This window comes from Thrips palmi, unplaced genomic scaffold (genome assembly GCF_012932325.1).
Source record: "Thrips palmi isolate BJ-2018 unplaced genomic scaffold, TpBJ-2018v1 HiC_scaffold_16, whole genome shotgun sequence".
Taxonomy (NCBI): Eukaryota; Metazoa; Arthropoda; class Insecta; order Thysanoptera; family Thripidae; genus Thrips; species Thrips palmi.
In genome coordinates this window covers 13,580,137-13,596,615 of record NW_023144625.1, presented here as the reverse complement: position 1 = coordinate 13,596,615, position 16,479 = coordinate 13,580,137, and the positions used below count along the sequence as shown (strand labels likewise).

Sequence of the window (16,479 nt, the reverse complement as noted above, 5' to 3'; positions counted from 1 at the left end):
TGCGGCAGACCGCGGCGGCGCGTTGCCGGCGGGCCGTGTCGTGTGTCCGTGTCGTCGGCGGCCTCGATGGGGGCGTGGAGGGCGTGGGCCGTGCGGCGGTCACCTCGCTGATCCCGCCACTTGAAAACCGCCCCTCGAAATCCCGGCCCCGGGCCGGGACTCGGGGCACGCCGCCCGATAGCCGCTGACGCGGTGCTGCGCTGTGCACCATTCAAGAGTGCACGCCGAGATACCGTGTGCATGTCGCATATCGCGCACGTTCATCTTACTAAAGTTTTGTTTTATCTTCTGACACGGAAATGGCTATCAACGCGGAGATTGATAGTGACAATTTGCTGGTCAACAGTCACGTGGCCTACTACCATTCGTACATGTACAAGTCCATGCTCAACGTCGCGGGTGAGTTAGCTTGGGCGGCAGGCTGATTCCGAGAAGTTGTTTTCGTTGCTGTCTCTCTCTCTCTCTCTCTCTCTCGAACCTGTTCGGGACGCCCTATGATTGTGAGAGAGACAGAGCGACGAAAACGACTCTTGGAATCAGTCTGCGAATGGCTCGGCCTGCCAGCACGAGGCTGTTTTGCGATGTTTAGAGATCAGAGCAGCGGCTTCAGCAATTTCCAGCATATCCATTTTTAGGGCCCTACAATGTTCGTAACTCCACTAAAAAATGATGAAACTGTTCAAACGAGTGCAATGCCGGACTTCGGAATGCACGTTCGAGTTTGTAAACGAGGAAGTTGGCGCGCTGCCAAGCGGCTGAAAACAAAAGAGCGACGCTTCCTGCGCTTTCTGCTTCTCGCGAATGTTTACATACAAACAAACTTCGCTGTCTGCCCGTCCAGTTTTGCCCGATCTCACGAACTGTCACAACTTTTAGTGTATGCTTCGCCATTCGGCGCGCTGTTGCAATGGAAGCTTAGGAACTGGCGAATCCTATGAGACATGGCTGATGCAGCCTTCAATCATTTTGTTGTTTTCGAAAAATCACCATTCATAAAGGTTATTTTTCTAGCCTTACTTTTTTGAAGTGTCAGCTAGGTGTCAATAGAAGTACCCTCGTGATTACGCAGCGCAAACTCTTCCAATTGGTTTCCAACAATTACCTGTGTAATATTGTAACGCTTGTCCCGCGAGCAGAGGTCTTTGACACTTTGTTTTACTTCTTGTTGACATGTCAATTAATTGCCTTGTATTCCCTCTCGTGAAAAATTGTGTGTTTAAAAAAACAGATTGAATCAAACCTATTCTTTCTCTAATTCTCAGGTCCTGGCAGGATGCATGGTGCTAAAAGAGTCATTGCCTTTTGCCTCCTTATTGGAGTTCTGCCAGCAGTGCTTCTGATTATTCCACTCTACTTGAGGCACAGTGTGTACGCAGATGTATCAGTGGCTGTGGCTGAATCTGATGTGCTGCGAATGGTTGACGGAATATCGACTGTTTTTTGTCAGGTAGTATTCACTGTAGTGTATTATTTACATTTTCCCTATTTTCTCTGTAAGCCTCATTCCCTCTTTTTCTTTTATATAGGAACAAAGGTTAAAAATGAATTCATCATTTAATGCCTTTCAAATGACAGGCACTCCAGAAATCAGTAATAGTCGGAAGCACATAAGATTAAAGAAAAGCATGTCCCTGCCAGATGACACATTGGAATACTGGGGCTTTTATCTTCCTAAAGGATCTTCTGTTGTTCTATCAGTTTGTTCTAGGTAAGTTCATTTAATATTATGCTGATAGAATTCCTGGCTACACAAGTGTCACTGATTTTTCCCTTTTTGTTTTACAAGATTTGATGGATCAAGAATCCTTGTCGTAAAAGGGGAGAAAAATCTCCAAACTTGTGGTTTATTGGAGCATACCTCAAGGAAAGCTGGAGTCCATATGGCTAAAGGAGAAGGCCAAGTTCGTGTCAGATTTGAGACTTATGCGCAAGAAGTGTTTTCTGACTCCACAGCCCACCTCCGTGAAGCTGCTGAGATGAATAGAAAGAGGGTAGATGATGAAAATGTTGGACAGGAAGTAACTGACAAAGAGGAAACTACAACAAACAAGTCTCTTAGTGCTGGGAATGACACTCTAACAAACATACCTACAGTCTCTCCAACTATAGAAAACGGTACAACACATCCATCTTTGGTAAGGAGATCACGCCATGCAAAAAAGCGCCTGAAGGAACTTAAACAACACCATTCTCCAAAAAATAAAGCTTTACAGGAGAAGAAAAAATTATTGCTGGAAGAAACTCTACAGTCCAGAGATTTGGAAGAGGCAGATGATGTAGTGGTAAGAGAAAAAAGATTCTTAAATCTTGATCCAAAGAATGCGCTAGATGGTGGTATTGCTCATGGGGGAAATGCAAACAATTACTCTATTAAAAGCAGTGAATCATCTGTCTCCAGCTTTGAAAATGGTCTTCTTACCTGTTATGATGGACAAATATTATTGGCAAGAAGTTTTCCCCCATCCCATTTATGTACAGATGTTCATTTTCTTGAAAAGGGAGGTCATATGCAGACCACACATGAAGTTGTTTCTGATGGATACTATTACTACATTTTTTACAGTGACAATGACTATGTTATGAATGATATTCACACAGTTTTTAATATATATAAGCCCACTTACCAGTATGCAAACTACTCCAAGGGGTGTATTAACAAAACAGAGTGCAATTTTCCTTTGAGTTTTCTTTCTGCTGAAACCGTCATTGTGGAAGTTCCTACCAGGGACGGAATTGAACACGAACAAGATGATATTACTCTATTGGTGTCCAGTTGTCATCCTCGTATGAGTGTTTACATAATATTCCCTGTGGCAGTTCTATTTCTTATCTTAGGTTGTGCATTTCTGTAAGTTCTTAATATCTTCAAATTTTAAAAACTTTTCACTTGAAGTTTTTTTTTTTAAGTTGGAAAAGAGCAGGTAGTAGGTGGCTAATAAAGGCATGTGTTGACTTCAAAATTAAGTCAACTTGAAATTTTGTAAAACTAGTTTTGACGTGCATCTTACTTTGCTACTGACAAACTCACATATCCTTGTAAGACTATATATTGTGATTTTTATGGTGCACTTATTGACATGTATTTCCAAGATTTAAATTGAGGAATCTGCATAATATAGTTGTCCTATTCTCTACATAGGAATGTATTTTTTATGCTTTTGAAAATTGTACCTTCTATGAGCTGGATTTTGTTTTAAAAGACTGAAAGCTATGATTTTTGGCACCTCAGAGTTTTTTTTTAATGTGCCTACTGCATATGTTTCAGTAATTGACAAGCTAAATGTGATACTCTTTGATTAATTAAAAATATCAAGCTCACATTAATGTAAAAGTAGGCTTTTATGGACCAGTTTTGTAATTTAGAACTAAGCTAGCTTTATTTTTTATCTTAACAATCTACCAATCACATCATCACACATTAATCTTTTTAGTGCTCTAGGTATACTGGTCAATTTTTCAATAAAATTGTACAAATTTCTGTACATTTACACATGATGTAGATAGATGATTTTTATCCCTCCGTGTGTTGATGCTGATTTCATTGTAACATGTTAATGATCTTAATCCCTTTTCTTTTGTCAATGAAAACTTCATTGAACACTGATATTATATGTGATAAGGAAAGATGCAGGTGTCCAAATGTGAATAATGTTGAGGTTGCTTTAAATAGTTCCAAGAATTGTTTGTCCTTTGATAACATTTTACAATTTTCTATGTTAAAAGAGAGTCTGTAGACCACTTAGGATTTCATCCAGTCAGGGAAACCTGTCTGAACTGTTAAATTTTTAAAAGTCCCATGCTTTCCAGTTCCCTCTTTGAACCGTTTGCAGTGGGACTGCAGTTCTTTTTGAGCTTCTTGAAGGGCGGATATTCTTTCTGAATTTACTGCTTGTTGTATATCTTCTGATAGTGAAAGGGAGTGATAAAGAGCAGCCCTGTCAGCCCGCAATGCTTCCTGAGGAAACTTTGTTAATGATTGAGCGTATGTTAAGGCATTTCCTTTACCTAGAAAAGAAAAGCAACCATAAGGATTTAAAGCCTGTCCCTCTGCTGAACTATATATATTTCTGTATATTGTGAATATCTCTTACTTGAGCCGCAGGCTACTAATTGATGTACTAAATTCTTTTGAAGAGCTTCTTCTGCTTTTATTGGTCTTCCACTCAAGATCAACTCAAGAGCTAATGAAAATCCAACACTGGCAGCTAAACGACGTATTGCAGGGATGGACATAGGCACCCCTGATTGATCAGATTAATATATCATCCTTTTCCACTACCCGCAGTAGCTTTTGTACTACAGTTGATATTGTCTTCAACAGCAAGCCATTTATTTGTTAAGGTGTGCAAAGTATCCCTAAGACTACTTACCAAAGCGACGATTAAAAGATCCCAAAATAGAATGGTCATCCATGATTCTTACATCACATGCCATTGCAAGGTCAAAACCTTCACCCACTGCATATCCGTTGAGGGAGGCTACCACAGGCTTGGTGCAGAATTCATCTACTAGTGGGATGCTCTGAAATCCATTTCACAAAGGCAAGATTAACATAAGAGGGAGGCATGAGATTTGGTGACCTTGCGAGGAAAAGGAACAAAGTTTTAAAAGATTGCGAACCTGTCAACAAGACTGATATGTAAATGCCATTAAAAGAACTTACCAGTTGGTTTGATGACACGGTCTCTAAATCAAGACCGGCACAAAAGTTTCCTCCAGTACCATACAGCACAGCAACAGTACTAGACTGATTGGACTCAAAAACTTTTAATTCCTTTCTGAGCGCGTCAATCAACTCGGCATTTAACGCATTTCTTTTGGATGGTCTATTTAAACCAATAAGAGTGACTGCATTATAGTGTTCCACAAGTATGAGCTGCTCATCCAAACTTGAGGAATTTTCTAAAATTAAGAGAAAAAAATTTTGCTTTGTAACATACAAAGTTTATGAATTACCACACAAAAAGAGTCATCTGTTCTCTGCAATTACCTTCTCTCTGAACCAGACTCGTATGAAATGGAGCTTTGAACATACGAGTGAGCCTAGGCCCAGTTAACTTAGAAACAATCATATGAAATTTCATTTTCAGCAACAAGTATGGTTTATTTACATTTAATGTCGTGATCAACTAAACTGTAAACATAACCTTAAATAGAAGACATGTCCTTTCAAAGCATGGATCAAACCATTGACATTGCTCAGCTACAGTTGGAAATAGTAGGGTCAAAACTAGAGTAATAGAATAACGTGATCTTTTTCGAAAAACTAGCAGCTGAGATAAAAATACCTAGAGAAGTGTTGGAGTTTGTTGATCAAGATTTTAAAGATGTTATAGCTGCTCTGCAAATTTCTCATACTAGCAGACGAATCATGCAGGGAGTGCAACAGCCTAATTCCTTAAAATTGCTATCTAGTGCTTGGTGCAGGTCTTCATAAAATGATTTGGATGGCAAGGATAAATATAACTAAGAAAATTATGAAAACGACTTGAAATAGTACACTTTGTTTCTCAAAGTATCAAGCCTACTTTAATTTGTGTGATAAAAGTTTTGTCGCAGTTATGTTGTTGTTGTAGGTTGTTGTGCTACAGTGCTGCTCTCTGACGGTTCAGGTGTGACAGGTGAAGGCAGATTTGACACGACAGAAATGAACTGAAACCTGTAGAGGCGCATGTTAAGCTGAACAGATCGTTGGATTTAGTAAACCGCAGACCACGTCTTGACTCGCCGAACTGGCGCCTGCAAGAGACTCACAAGTATGCGTAGTGCAATCGTCTCAGCCCTCACAGTATGTTGCCTGATGTTCGTCGCCCGGGCCCTGCCGGCCCCCGAAGCAGCGGCAGACGAATCCTTCTTGAATGGCCATAAGTACATGTCACACGATGAGCTGTCGGAGTTCCTGCTCAAACTGGAGCAGGAACACCCACACCTCGCGGCGCGCAAGTCCATCGGCAAGTCCGTGGAGGGACGCGACCTGTGGGCCCTGGAGCTGAGGCGCAATGTGGCCGAGGAGCGGCCCCTGGGCATGCCCATGGTGAAGATGGTCGCCAACATGCACGGCGACGAGACGGTGGGGCGGGAGCTCTTGATCTTCATGGCCCAGTACCTGCTCGGCAACTACGGCAAGGTGGATCGTGTGACGCGCCTGCTCAACAGGACTGACATCTTCCTGATGCCCTCCATGAACCCCGATGGCTACACGAGATCCCAGGTAAGATTGCTACGAAATCAAGCACGTAACATAATCCCATCGAGGACGATTTGTCGTCAAAGAAATGACTCTTCTACGGAAGAGACAGCTGATGTGGCCAGCATCAGGAGTTCCTCCTGGGGTGTTTAGTATAGGATGCTCATTTCTTTTGCAAATGACTATACTTTTATCTGACCCATTTCAATTTTATTCTAATTTTCAGGAAGGTCTGTGTGGATCTCTAAAAGATTATATTGGCAGAGAAAATGCTAATGCAGTTGACTTAAATAGGGACTTCCCTGACCAATACGGATCCCCAAACAAAACACTTGAAGAGTGCCAACCAGAAACACAAGCAATGATGAACTGGATTGTATCAGAGCCATTTGTATTATCTTCAAACTTGCATGGAGGGGCTGTTGTCGCTAGCTATCCATTTGATGACAACCAACGGTAAGCTTTATGCTTTGTTCTATCAGATTGTCAACCAGGTTTTCGATAACTAGTAAAGAATCAACTTTGTCAGCTGAAATTTTCAAAGCAAATTGCTCTTCTTTTATGAATATTGAGTTGCCTTCTGTAGATAATATTTTGAGGATTATTTTCAAAGATGTATTAGTGCCAGAATTTAGTCTCTTGCTCACCTACCTAGGTTTGCCTTCCTATGGAAACCTTTCAGTTGTTTTCATTTAATAGTTTCTCTTAAATGCTTTTAAATTTGGGAACAGCTGGCTTGCAGGATGACAATTTAGAGGTAAGCTGTGTGATATTTCCTCAGCACTCATGCGCTTTGACTGCTTTTATTCCACTGGTTTTAGTTGACAACTGAAATAATTTAACTAGTTTTTGTCTAAACTTTTTAAAACCTTATTTTTTATTTTTACGTTTGCATAATCTGTAATACTGGAGCACACGTTTCACAGTTTTTTTGTTTTTCCCCTCTCTCCTATAGTCATGACGAAACTTCAAAAGTTGAAAGCAAATCACCTGATGATGCGGTTTTTAAATTCTTGTCTTTGGAATATGCCAAGAACAATCCAAAAATGGCTGCCGGGAATGCTTGTCAGTCCATGTATCCTGATGAATATTTCCCCCAAGGTATTACTAACGGGGCATTCTGGTATAATGTTGATGGTAAGTTCTCAGATTTTTTATTAAATTTAACTTGAACTAATGGGCTTCATTTTTTATATCCTGAATTTCTTTTGCAGGTGGCATGCAAGATTTTAATTATTTGCACTCAAATTGCTTTGAAATAACATTTGAGTTGTCATGCTGCAAGTTTCCCAATGTGACTGAACTGCCATCATACTGGAGAGACAATCGTGAATCTCTCTTAAAATACTTGGAGTTAACAAACATGGGCCTTCATGGTAAGTCAAATAAACAACATGTTCTTCCTGTTTCGTATATGCCACATGCATTTTCTCATATTATTCTCTTTCCTCCCCTCCAAACATTTACATAGGATTTGTAATGGATGAGAATAATAACGCAATCCAAAATGCTGACATTGTAGTGCAAAATATTGAAAAGAACATTACCTCAACCTCTCGTGGAGAGTATTGGCGCCTTCTTTCTCCTGGCAACTATGTAGTGCATGCAAGTGCATATGGGTAAGATTTTTCTTGATTTTCTGACCTGTCTTTTTCTCTTCTTCTAGAATAATGAAATGAATGATTTGGTTTTAATTTTAGCTACCAGTCAACATCTCCTATACCTATCGCCATATCCAGTGTTGATGAGCCTAAAATCCTCAATTTTACTCTCCATCGTCTTCAAAGTCAAGGTATTATCTTCTGATTATTTTTAGACCTTGTGTAAATTATAACATTTGAAGTGCTTTTTGGTATGTGTATGGGTGATCTCATGTGTGCTAATTTCTTTTATTTTTTTTGTGATCTTGTAATCTGTGTCATCCCCTAGCTTAGAAAAATTTCCATTGGCTTTTTGTTTGTGTGTGTGTTACTTATTTGCCTGGTTTATGGTCTTTTAAACTACATTTTCCATGTTGTTTTTTTTTCCTTTTTTTTTAGAACATTACTTTCTATCAAAGAAGTCTTACTTCATATACATCCAATCCATATGAGTGTGCGCTTAATTCCATTTCAATTTAAAGATGTTATTTGTGAGGTCGGGGCATGTGGCTCTAATTTATTGTTGCTTGGTTTTTGTGTCCTTTGCCATTGAATAGCTGGTTATTGTGTGAGTGTAAGTTCAGTTCTTACATTCAGGTGGAGGAGATTTCGTTTGTGCTGGTTAGGGTTTGTCTACCCTAATTTTTAGTTCCCCACCATTTGTCAATTGGTTTGTAGCTTGACTGTTAGTTACATAAATATGGGGGTCTATATTTTGGCCATTGTGGTAAGTTTTAAATTTGAAGTGAAAAGTGCATTTAATGTTTTGTGGAGATAGATCGTGTAGCTGAATGGAGATGATACTAACTCTCTTTCTGGTGTTGGTTGTGTTCAAAGGAAATGCAGGAGTTCCATCTGAGGGTGTGGAGAAGAGCAGCAGTGGCCATCCAAAAGACATTTCTCTGTCTTGGCTCATTCTGTTACCAATAAGTTTCTGGTTTTGCAGCCAAAGCAGTTATGGTGTTCTCTGATCACATTGGTAATTGTATCTTGCTTTAGCACGGTGCTGGTCTCTGTTATCAATTTATAAATTCTAGATCTGTGGAGCTAGTGTTAAGGTGTTGTCAAGTTTGCTCAATGTATTGATGGCAGAAACTCCTCTTATAGTTCTTTTTGTTAGCATTTGGGACAAGTTGGTTTTACACATTAAGGTCTTTCTCTACACCTTTAAATTTTCCCCCCTATCCTTCAGATTGGATAATGTGATAAACTATCTTTTTTTTTTAAGATTTAAGACTATTTCATTTGTATGAATGATTGACTGGCTAAAACTATTTGCCTTGTAAGATCTGAACGTTTTGTGTTTTTTTAAAAAAAATTTTTACTAATCTTAAAGTGTGGAAAAATATATGTATGCAATGAATAAATGACCTATTTCAGTAAGTTGATGTAATGTTTTATGTAACCTTTCATCTAGTCACACTATGTTTGTCATATATTTTTGTCACTTTTGGAGGACTCTCCTCACATTTTACTATAGAGGTGGAAAAATTTATTCTCTTCTTTTGTTTTGTTTGTTATAAGGACCAGGAGTATCTGGAAAGTTGGTGTCAAAGTTGCGCCCAGCCATGGATAGGGACGGATTTATGACTGAAACGGTTTTTACCCACCACAACTATACAGAAATGGTGCATTGGCTCACATTCTTGTCACGCACATATCCTAAAATAACTCGCTTGTATTCTATTGGAAAGAGCGTTCATGGACGTGACTTGCTTGTCCTTGAAATCAGTGACAACCCAGGACATCATGAACCAGGTTTGAGGATAAATCCTTGTGTAGTGTATACAAAAACTTTGCTCAATACATTCTTTACATGTGCCTTTAAACACATTTCAGGAGAACCTGAATTTAAATACGTTGCTAATATGCATGGCAATGAAGTTGTGGGACGAGAAATGCTCCTGCTTCTTGCCAAGTATTTGTGTGAACAGTATCAAACAGACAAACGTTTAACTGATCTGGTTGACAACACGAGAATTCATCTTATGCCATCCATGAACCCTGATGGTTATGAAATTTCAAGGGAAGGTGACAGAATGTCAATTCATGGTCGTGCCAACAGTAATGGGATTGATCTGAATAGAAACTTCCCTGATCAGTATGGAGTTACCGAGGTATGCACATCCTCTGCCCCCTCCCCCTCCCCTCTTCTCTGATTTCTGTGTTAGAAATTTTGTGAAAAAAGGTTTGTTATGTTCTGTTATTAGGACAATAAAGTACAGCAACCTGAGACAAAGGCTGTCATGGAATGGATCACTGGAAACCCATTTGTTTTATCAGCCAACCTGCATAATGGGGCTTTGGTTGCAAACTATCCGTTTGATGACACTGAAGATGGGCACACAGGAGCCAACCGAAGCCCAGATGATGCTGTTTTCAAACGCCTTGCTCATACCTATGCAAATGTGAGTAACTCTTTAAAGTGCATGCCAGCTTTTTGTTTGTTTATTCTGTTTGGATAGTTCAATGTATTGTTTTGTGCAGGCTCACCCAACCATGCCCCTGGGAGAGCCATGTCGCCATAATTCTGGGGTTTTGGAAAAACCGTTTCCCTCTGGAATAACAAATGGAGCTGAGTGGTATGTGGTGTCTGGGGGAATGCAAGACTTCAATTATTTAAACTCAAATTGTTTTGAAATTACAATTGAAATGGGATGTGATAAATTTCCTAATCACACAGAAATACATAAACATTGGCTTGATCATCGGGAGGCACTTCTTTTATACATGGAGCAGGTGAGTAATACTTATCTCATTGTTCAATCTCATTTTTGAGCTGCTTTCACATTCCTTGTTCTGCAGGTCCATTCTGGTGTAGCTGGTTTTGTGAGGTCAACAAGTGGGAATGGTTTGAAAGACGCAACAATAAGCGTTAGAGGCATTAATCACTCTGTGAAAACGGCTGCAGATGGTGATTACTGGAGGCTTCTTGTACCAGGAACATACACTATCACAGCATCAGCACCAGGGTAACAAGATTGTTAAAGATGACTCTAGCAAAACGAATTTTGATTGATTTCAAATGTATAAGAATAATGAGCAACTTTTCCTCAGGTATGAAAGTCAAACACTTAAAATTGAAGTGCCTGAAACTGGTGCACCAACATACAAGGCAACAAGAGCAGCTTCTCTCAATTTCACTCTTCTCAGAGAAGATGTCTTGGAGTGGTCTTATGTTCATGATTATAATATAACAGAAAATGTAGTCACCATGTATGAATTGCATCAACCAGAAGCTTTCAAGAATATCATTGGGACCCTAGAAACTAAGAATTCCGAAATCATTGAAATTATACCCAGTAGTAGTAATGAAGTTATGCACTACAAAATAAGTGATCAGGTTGGTGGCAAAACTGCATTTATTTTAAGGGGTTAAAAAAATCTCGCTAAAGCAAACTTAACTTTTTTAAAAAAATCATGTCTTTCTAACTCTGAAACATTCTTTCAGATTGGATCTCCAGAAGAAAACAAATTTCACATCTTGTTGATTGGAGGCCTGTGGGGTCCAGAATCAGTGGGCCCAGAACTTCTTCTTCGCTTCACACGCCACCTTGTTGCTGCCTTTAATGAAAAGGAATCTAATGTTACTCATGTCCTAAAGAACTGTGTTGTTCACATGTTGCTCATATTTGACCAATCTACTGATAAAGGTTTGGAATGTGACCTATCAAACAAGCCTGGAGGTGGTTTAGGCCAACTAATTGCAAGTCCTGGTGTCACAAGTCCTGATGTGAATGCTGAGAGCAAATTATTGGTAATGGTGTTGGATACTATCCGGTCTCAGCCTCTAGATCTTGTTGTCAGTCTTGAGGGTGGTGGTCTGAAACTCAGGTAAGTCTTCTAATTGTGCTTTTATTTTCAGCTTCCACCAAAGTGAGAAACAAGCTAAACCTTTTTTTTTTTCTTCTTTCAAATCTTCCACAGGCATAGCACACAAACTGATGACATACTGAGAGACGCTTTGATCATGTTAGAAGAGCAATTTGAAAAGCCTTCTAATGGAGTTTATCATCCCAGGGAGTGTGAATCTGTAACAAGTATCCCTTCAGATAATATGGAGAAGCTGCGACAGAGAATGGTTGATAATATGTATGCAAGGACAGGGAAACCAATGGTTAGCCTAATTTTTTTTACTGTGGTTTCAATAACTAGTTCAAGATACAGCTGCAGCCTGTATTTCATAAAAACGAATTTTTAACATAAAAAAAATAACATTTACATCTAGGTCTCAATACAAGCAAGTTGTTGTCGCCATGCTCCCCCAGCGTCTATCCCAAAACTCTGGAAAAATAACATGGCAGGCCTTTTGAGGCTCTTGAGTGCGAGTGTGCAGGGTGTCAGAGGTCAAGTACTGTATTCGAATGGTGATCCAATGCGTGGTAGACTTGTAAACTTCAAAGATTCCACTCGCAAGATTGAAGTATCTCCAAATATGGCATATTTTAAGGCAATTCTTCATTCAGGCTCTTACATTCTTCAGGTATTTATTCTTCTTCTTTATGGTTACTCATCTGCAAGTTAACTTTATAATTGCTAATTTGTTTCTTTTGTCTCCTGTTAAGGTCTTGACTGAGGAACTTACACTAAATGTTTATGATAACCAGACAACAGACTTTACTTTTAAGTTGAGTCAAAATGTCAACTATGGTGAACCATTGCCTGATGCGCAGTCTTCTACGCCCACTGCGTATCACACTCCTCAAGCAATTCGACAGACACTGATTGAACTAAACAACCGTTTCCCCAAAGTAACCCGTCTATACAGGTATTTGTGCAGGCTCCTTCAAGATGCTGAGACGTGAAAGAAAAAACTCTCTAATTCCACATGCCAAAGCAACATGAGATGCTACTCTTATTTGTTTCACGTGCTTGAAGTTTTGGAGTGTAATTTCTTTTGTTATAATATAAAATAAGACTTGAAAAGAGAGGGTATAATAGCTGAAGTAGTATTCTATCTTTGTATTGTGATATAATTTTATATTTCAGTCTTGGACAAAGTCATACTGTGCCTGTGCTGGAACTGGGCAAACAAGATAGAGATCCAGTTATAAGTAGCCCCTCATCTATAGCCTTTATTGGTGGATTTCATCCAGATGAAGGCATAAGCAGTGAAATTCTGATCCAATTCATTCAACATTTACTTCGTGAATATGGCAAAGATGATAAGGTTACTCAATATTTTGAAGTGAGTCACTACTGTCTTTTTTGTTTTATTTTTTGTTTCTTTTCTACCTATTTAGAGGAGGTTTTTTTCCACTTTCTGTCTTTTGGTTGTCTTAATTATTATTATTGTTTTCAGAATCTCAAAATACATGTAATACCTATTCTTAATCCAGATCCTAGTCTTGAGTCTGAAAGGATCAATCTAGATACTGATTTTCCAGTAGGTGAGTCACTTTATAGAGCTGCCAAATTCTATGGTTAAAATATTGTCAAGTTTGTGGAGAGGTATCCTACCTAGTTGTTGAAGACTTAATTGATTCTATCAGAATATAAATGCAAATTTTCTCAACTCATTTCAGAAGATACAAATCAAAAGCCACAACTAACTGTTACCAAGGAACTCATTTCATGGCTTCAAACTGAAAGTCCTGTCTTTGCAACGACAATACGTGCGGGATCAGTTCATGTTTCAATACCTTTTAGCAACTCTTATCGTCGTTTATCCGGTTCTACAACTGCAAATTCATTTGCCTCTGTTGATGACAAGGTTTGTTCCTTGGTGGTTTTAAACCTGCCCAGTTTAGAATTCCTTTTATTCTTTTTTTTCCCCTTTACAGCTGTTTAGACTGATTGGTGAGAGTTACGCTGCACTCCATCCATCAATGTCTCATGGTGTACCTCGCTGCATGAAGTCAAAGTCATCTACGGATATTTTTGAGAAAGGTGTTATCAATGCTGGGCAATGGCGACCTCGTTCTGGAAGCTTCATGGTATAGTATAATCTTCAAGTACCTTTGAGATTCTAAGTGTGTCTGTGCAACTTTGACCCAGGATTCTGAAACAGAGTTTTATTTTGTCCTCTAGGATTTTGCATATCTCAACAGTAGTGTAATGGCCATGGAAGTCTTTGTAGATTGTAATTTATTGCCAGCTCAGGCATCAGTCCTACAAACTTGGTTGGATCATCAAAAAAGTTTACTCTTCTTGTTGGATATTGTTAATGGTTCCGGTGCTCCTGGATTCACTGGTATGGAAGAATAATTTGCATCTGTTTTCTTCTTATTTAAATTTGATTTCACTAAAGCAAAATTTTAAAAAATGTAATTTCAGGGTATGTTACTGATGAAAGTGGTATACCAGTTAGCGATGCTCGAATTATGATTGATGGAGGTATACATGTTGTAAAGACTGGTCATAATGGTGCCTACTGGAGATTGGCAAGCTCTGGTACGCTTATCAAACATAAATTACATCCTTTCTCTTGTTTTGAATCTTTTGCTGACAACCTTGTGATTTTGTGTCCGTAGGTGTGCACACTGTGACAGTAGAAGCTGATGGTTACCTGCCCTTAACAAAATTGGTGACTGTTCCTGCTCCTCAGCTCTTGAAAGTCATGTTCAGACTCACGAAAGATGAGTCTGTGATGGGGTTGCCGCGTTTAGTTTTCATAATGTTTGCAGGTTGGTGTTTTTAATCTCCTAATTTTATTCAAATATTGAGTTATGAGAATGAGGTACTATTTGCCTAGCAATCTTGGGTGGTTTGTAACACTCTACATTTTCTGTTACATACACTCGTTTTCTCATTCCCATTTCTAGCTAGTTTGGTACTTTTCATCTTGTGATACTTATGGGTTTGGTGTGTGTTCTCACAGGATTATTATGTCTACTTTTGGTTGTTTGTGGTGCCTGCTCCTATGCATTGTGTCAGCGCCGCTCTAAACGTCAAAGGGAGGACAATTATTCATTTTCTATTTTGTCTCAAAGAGCAGAAAATTTTGATGAAGTGAAGGACATGTTTTCTACCCCAGTTCTAAATGGTAAACATATGTTCCTTAGTTGTATTCCCAATAGATGCCATATCCACTAGCTTCACTGAATTGTTTGTTACAGAACTTCGCAGTAGACCATATCATGATGAAGATTCAACATCAGAGGAAGATGAGAGCATAGGTGGTGAAGATGATATTGTAGTAGTGCGTACAAGCCCTGACTTTGATAGAAAATTTTAATATTTTAAATGCTAGATAAAAGTAATTTGTGATATTTTGAAAGATATTTCACCATTCTTTCAGTTTTAGGATTATTATATGAGGTATGGCAGGCCAAGCTCATTATTTTGGATACCATGTTTTAGAGTGCGTTAGTACTTAATGGATAATTCCTTGAACTTTTCTGAAGAGTGTATTTTTTTATCATCTTATCTATTTGTTATCCACCATATTGTGATAATTTCAAAGTATTTTTGACTACATGCACCTGAAAATTTCTGTAAATATTTTAGATGATATTTTATAGTTGTTAGAGTATGTTGTTGAAGATGATATAGACTTTTAACGATAGTTTACCATAGATTTAAACATGTTGACAACTCTTTCCTGTTTTGGCACTTTGGGTTCTGCACTTTTTATGTCTTAACTTTGTATTTTATTTTTCTCTTTATTCAATCATCTTATACTTGCTGTTGAATCTCCTTGCTGTGGACTCATTATGACAAATAAGTGAAGCAGTGCAAGAATCTGTTGTTTGGCAAGTTTCGCGTTTAAGTTTTACTCCTCCATTGACCAAAACAGAAATTTTTATAACTTGAAATTTTATCTTTCCTTTATGTTGGCTGTGATTATATTTGAAGTCGTAATTTCACAGACTTAAGAAGTACTTAAATATGGAGTTTGTGATATTTCCATTTAAAAGATAAACAAAAGAAGTAGAAAGTCTGGTTAGTTCTAGTAGGTGCATCCCTGTCAGTTTTACAAAGTAATATATTGTACTGACCATCTGAGTAAAATGGAAATTATTTGCTTTTAAGAAAAAGATTTAACTTCTCAGGATTTTTAAGAGACAATAAATAAATTGACTTCTATACTCGTTGTTTGTTTTTGGCTGAGTGGCTCAAGCGTCTAATGCACACAGATGTCAAATGGGTGGCCTACCCACTCGGCTCTTGAGACACCGACAGTCTTGCGCCCGGGAGCGGCAGATAGGCAACCCGTTAGACACCACACTGCAAGGCGTGCGTCTTCTGCACTGGCTGGCTCGGGCGGAATCGGCTGAGCCACGCAGAACACCTCAGGATGGAACTTTGAAGAACAGTGATGCAAAATTTTCTTTCTTCGCCGGTCAGGAAAGGAGTCAGGGTGACGGTGGAAGGAGCAGAACCCCCCCTCTCTTTTTTCCTGCACAAAGTGTTCGTTGCAGTGGTACTCATGGGGCGTCACGTACGGGTGCGAGGAGAGACAGCGCTGGCACCTCTCGAGGACTCCCGCTCCTTGATGAGCGGAAGGCCCAGTTAGTCGATATGCGATCGGTGCGTTTCAAGAGTCGTGTGATCACCCCTCCCCTAAAAAGACGTGTATCTCACGTGAGCACCGACTCGGCGCCTCTTGTTCAGTTGCGGGGTATTACTTTGATGTCTCCTAAAGTTCGTTGTCTGTTCCCCCTTTTCGCGGCCATCGCGAATGTGTCAGGGCGTGGGTGTTGGTAGCAG

General features: G+C 39.2%; 3 protein-coding genes across 5 annotated transcripts; 2 read left to right on the top strand and 1 right to left on the bottom strand.

The window, feature by feature from the left end:
* Positions 1–32: 32 nt before the first annotated feature.
* On the top strand, positions 33–3,223 carry LOC117642556. Of its 3 annotated transcripts, none has more exons than XM_034380835.1 (4): positions 33–399; positions 1,263–1,447; positions 1,527–1,708; positions 1,787–3,223. In XM_034380835.1, the coding sequence occupies exons 1-4, from the start codon at positions 300–302 to the stop codon at positions 2,850–2,852; spliced, it is 1,533 nt and encodes a 510-aa protein (XP_034236726.1). In that variant the 5' UTR covers positions 33–299; the 3' UTR covers positions 2,853–3,223. The 3 variants fall into 3 exon arrangements, with proteins under 3 accessions (XP_034236726.1, XP_034236727.1, XP_034236728.1); XM_034380836.1 differs by lacking the exon at positions 33–399 and adding an exon at positions 486–998; XM_034380837.1 differs by lacking the exon at positions 33–399 and adding an exon at positions 1,061–1,138.
* On the bottom strand, positions 2,894–5,393 carry LOC117642557 (2,3-dehydroadipyl-CoA hydratase-like). The gene is made up of 6 exons (XM_034380839.1): positions 5,289–5,393; positions 4,991–5,134; positions 4,664–4,902; positions 4,371–4,521; positions 4,092–4,241; positions 2,894–4,005 (listed from the first exon to the last, which is right to left on the bottom strand). Exons 2-6 carry the CDS (start codon positions 5,082–5,084, stop codon positions 3,740–3,742), a joined length of 900 nt encoding a protein of 299 aa, XP_034236730.1. The 5' UTR covers positions 5,085–5,134; positions 5,289–5,393; the 3' UTR covers positions 2,894–3,739.
* A 173-nt stretch (positions 5,394–5,566) lies between these two features.
* On the top strand, positions 5,567–15,855 carry LOC117642553 (carboxypeptidase D-like). The gene is made up of 25 exons (XM_034380827.1): positions 5,567–6,211; positions 6,414–6,643; positions 7,143–7,324; positions 7,402–7,563; positions 7,659–7,806; positions 7,888–7,979; positions 9,352–9,585; positions 9,667–9,944; positions 10,038–10,235; positions 10,315–10,566; positions 10,633–10,799; positions 10,885–11,170; positions 11,279–11,661; positions 11,755–11,944; positions 12,056–12,310; positions 12,393–12,595; positions 12,817–13,015; positions 13,130–13,217; positions 13,353–13,540; positions 13,611–13,763; positions 13,858–14,020; positions 14,104–14,220; positions 14,301–14,453; positions 14,648–14,812; positions 14,886–15,855. Exons 1-25 carry the CDS (start codon positions 5,759–5,761, stop codon positions 15,002–15,004), a joined length of 5,058 nt encoding a protein of 1,685 aa, XP_034236718.1. The 5' UTR covers positions 5,567–5,758; the 3' UTR covers positions 15,005–15,855.
* The last annotated feature ends 624 nt before the right edge of the window (positions 15,856–16,479 follow it).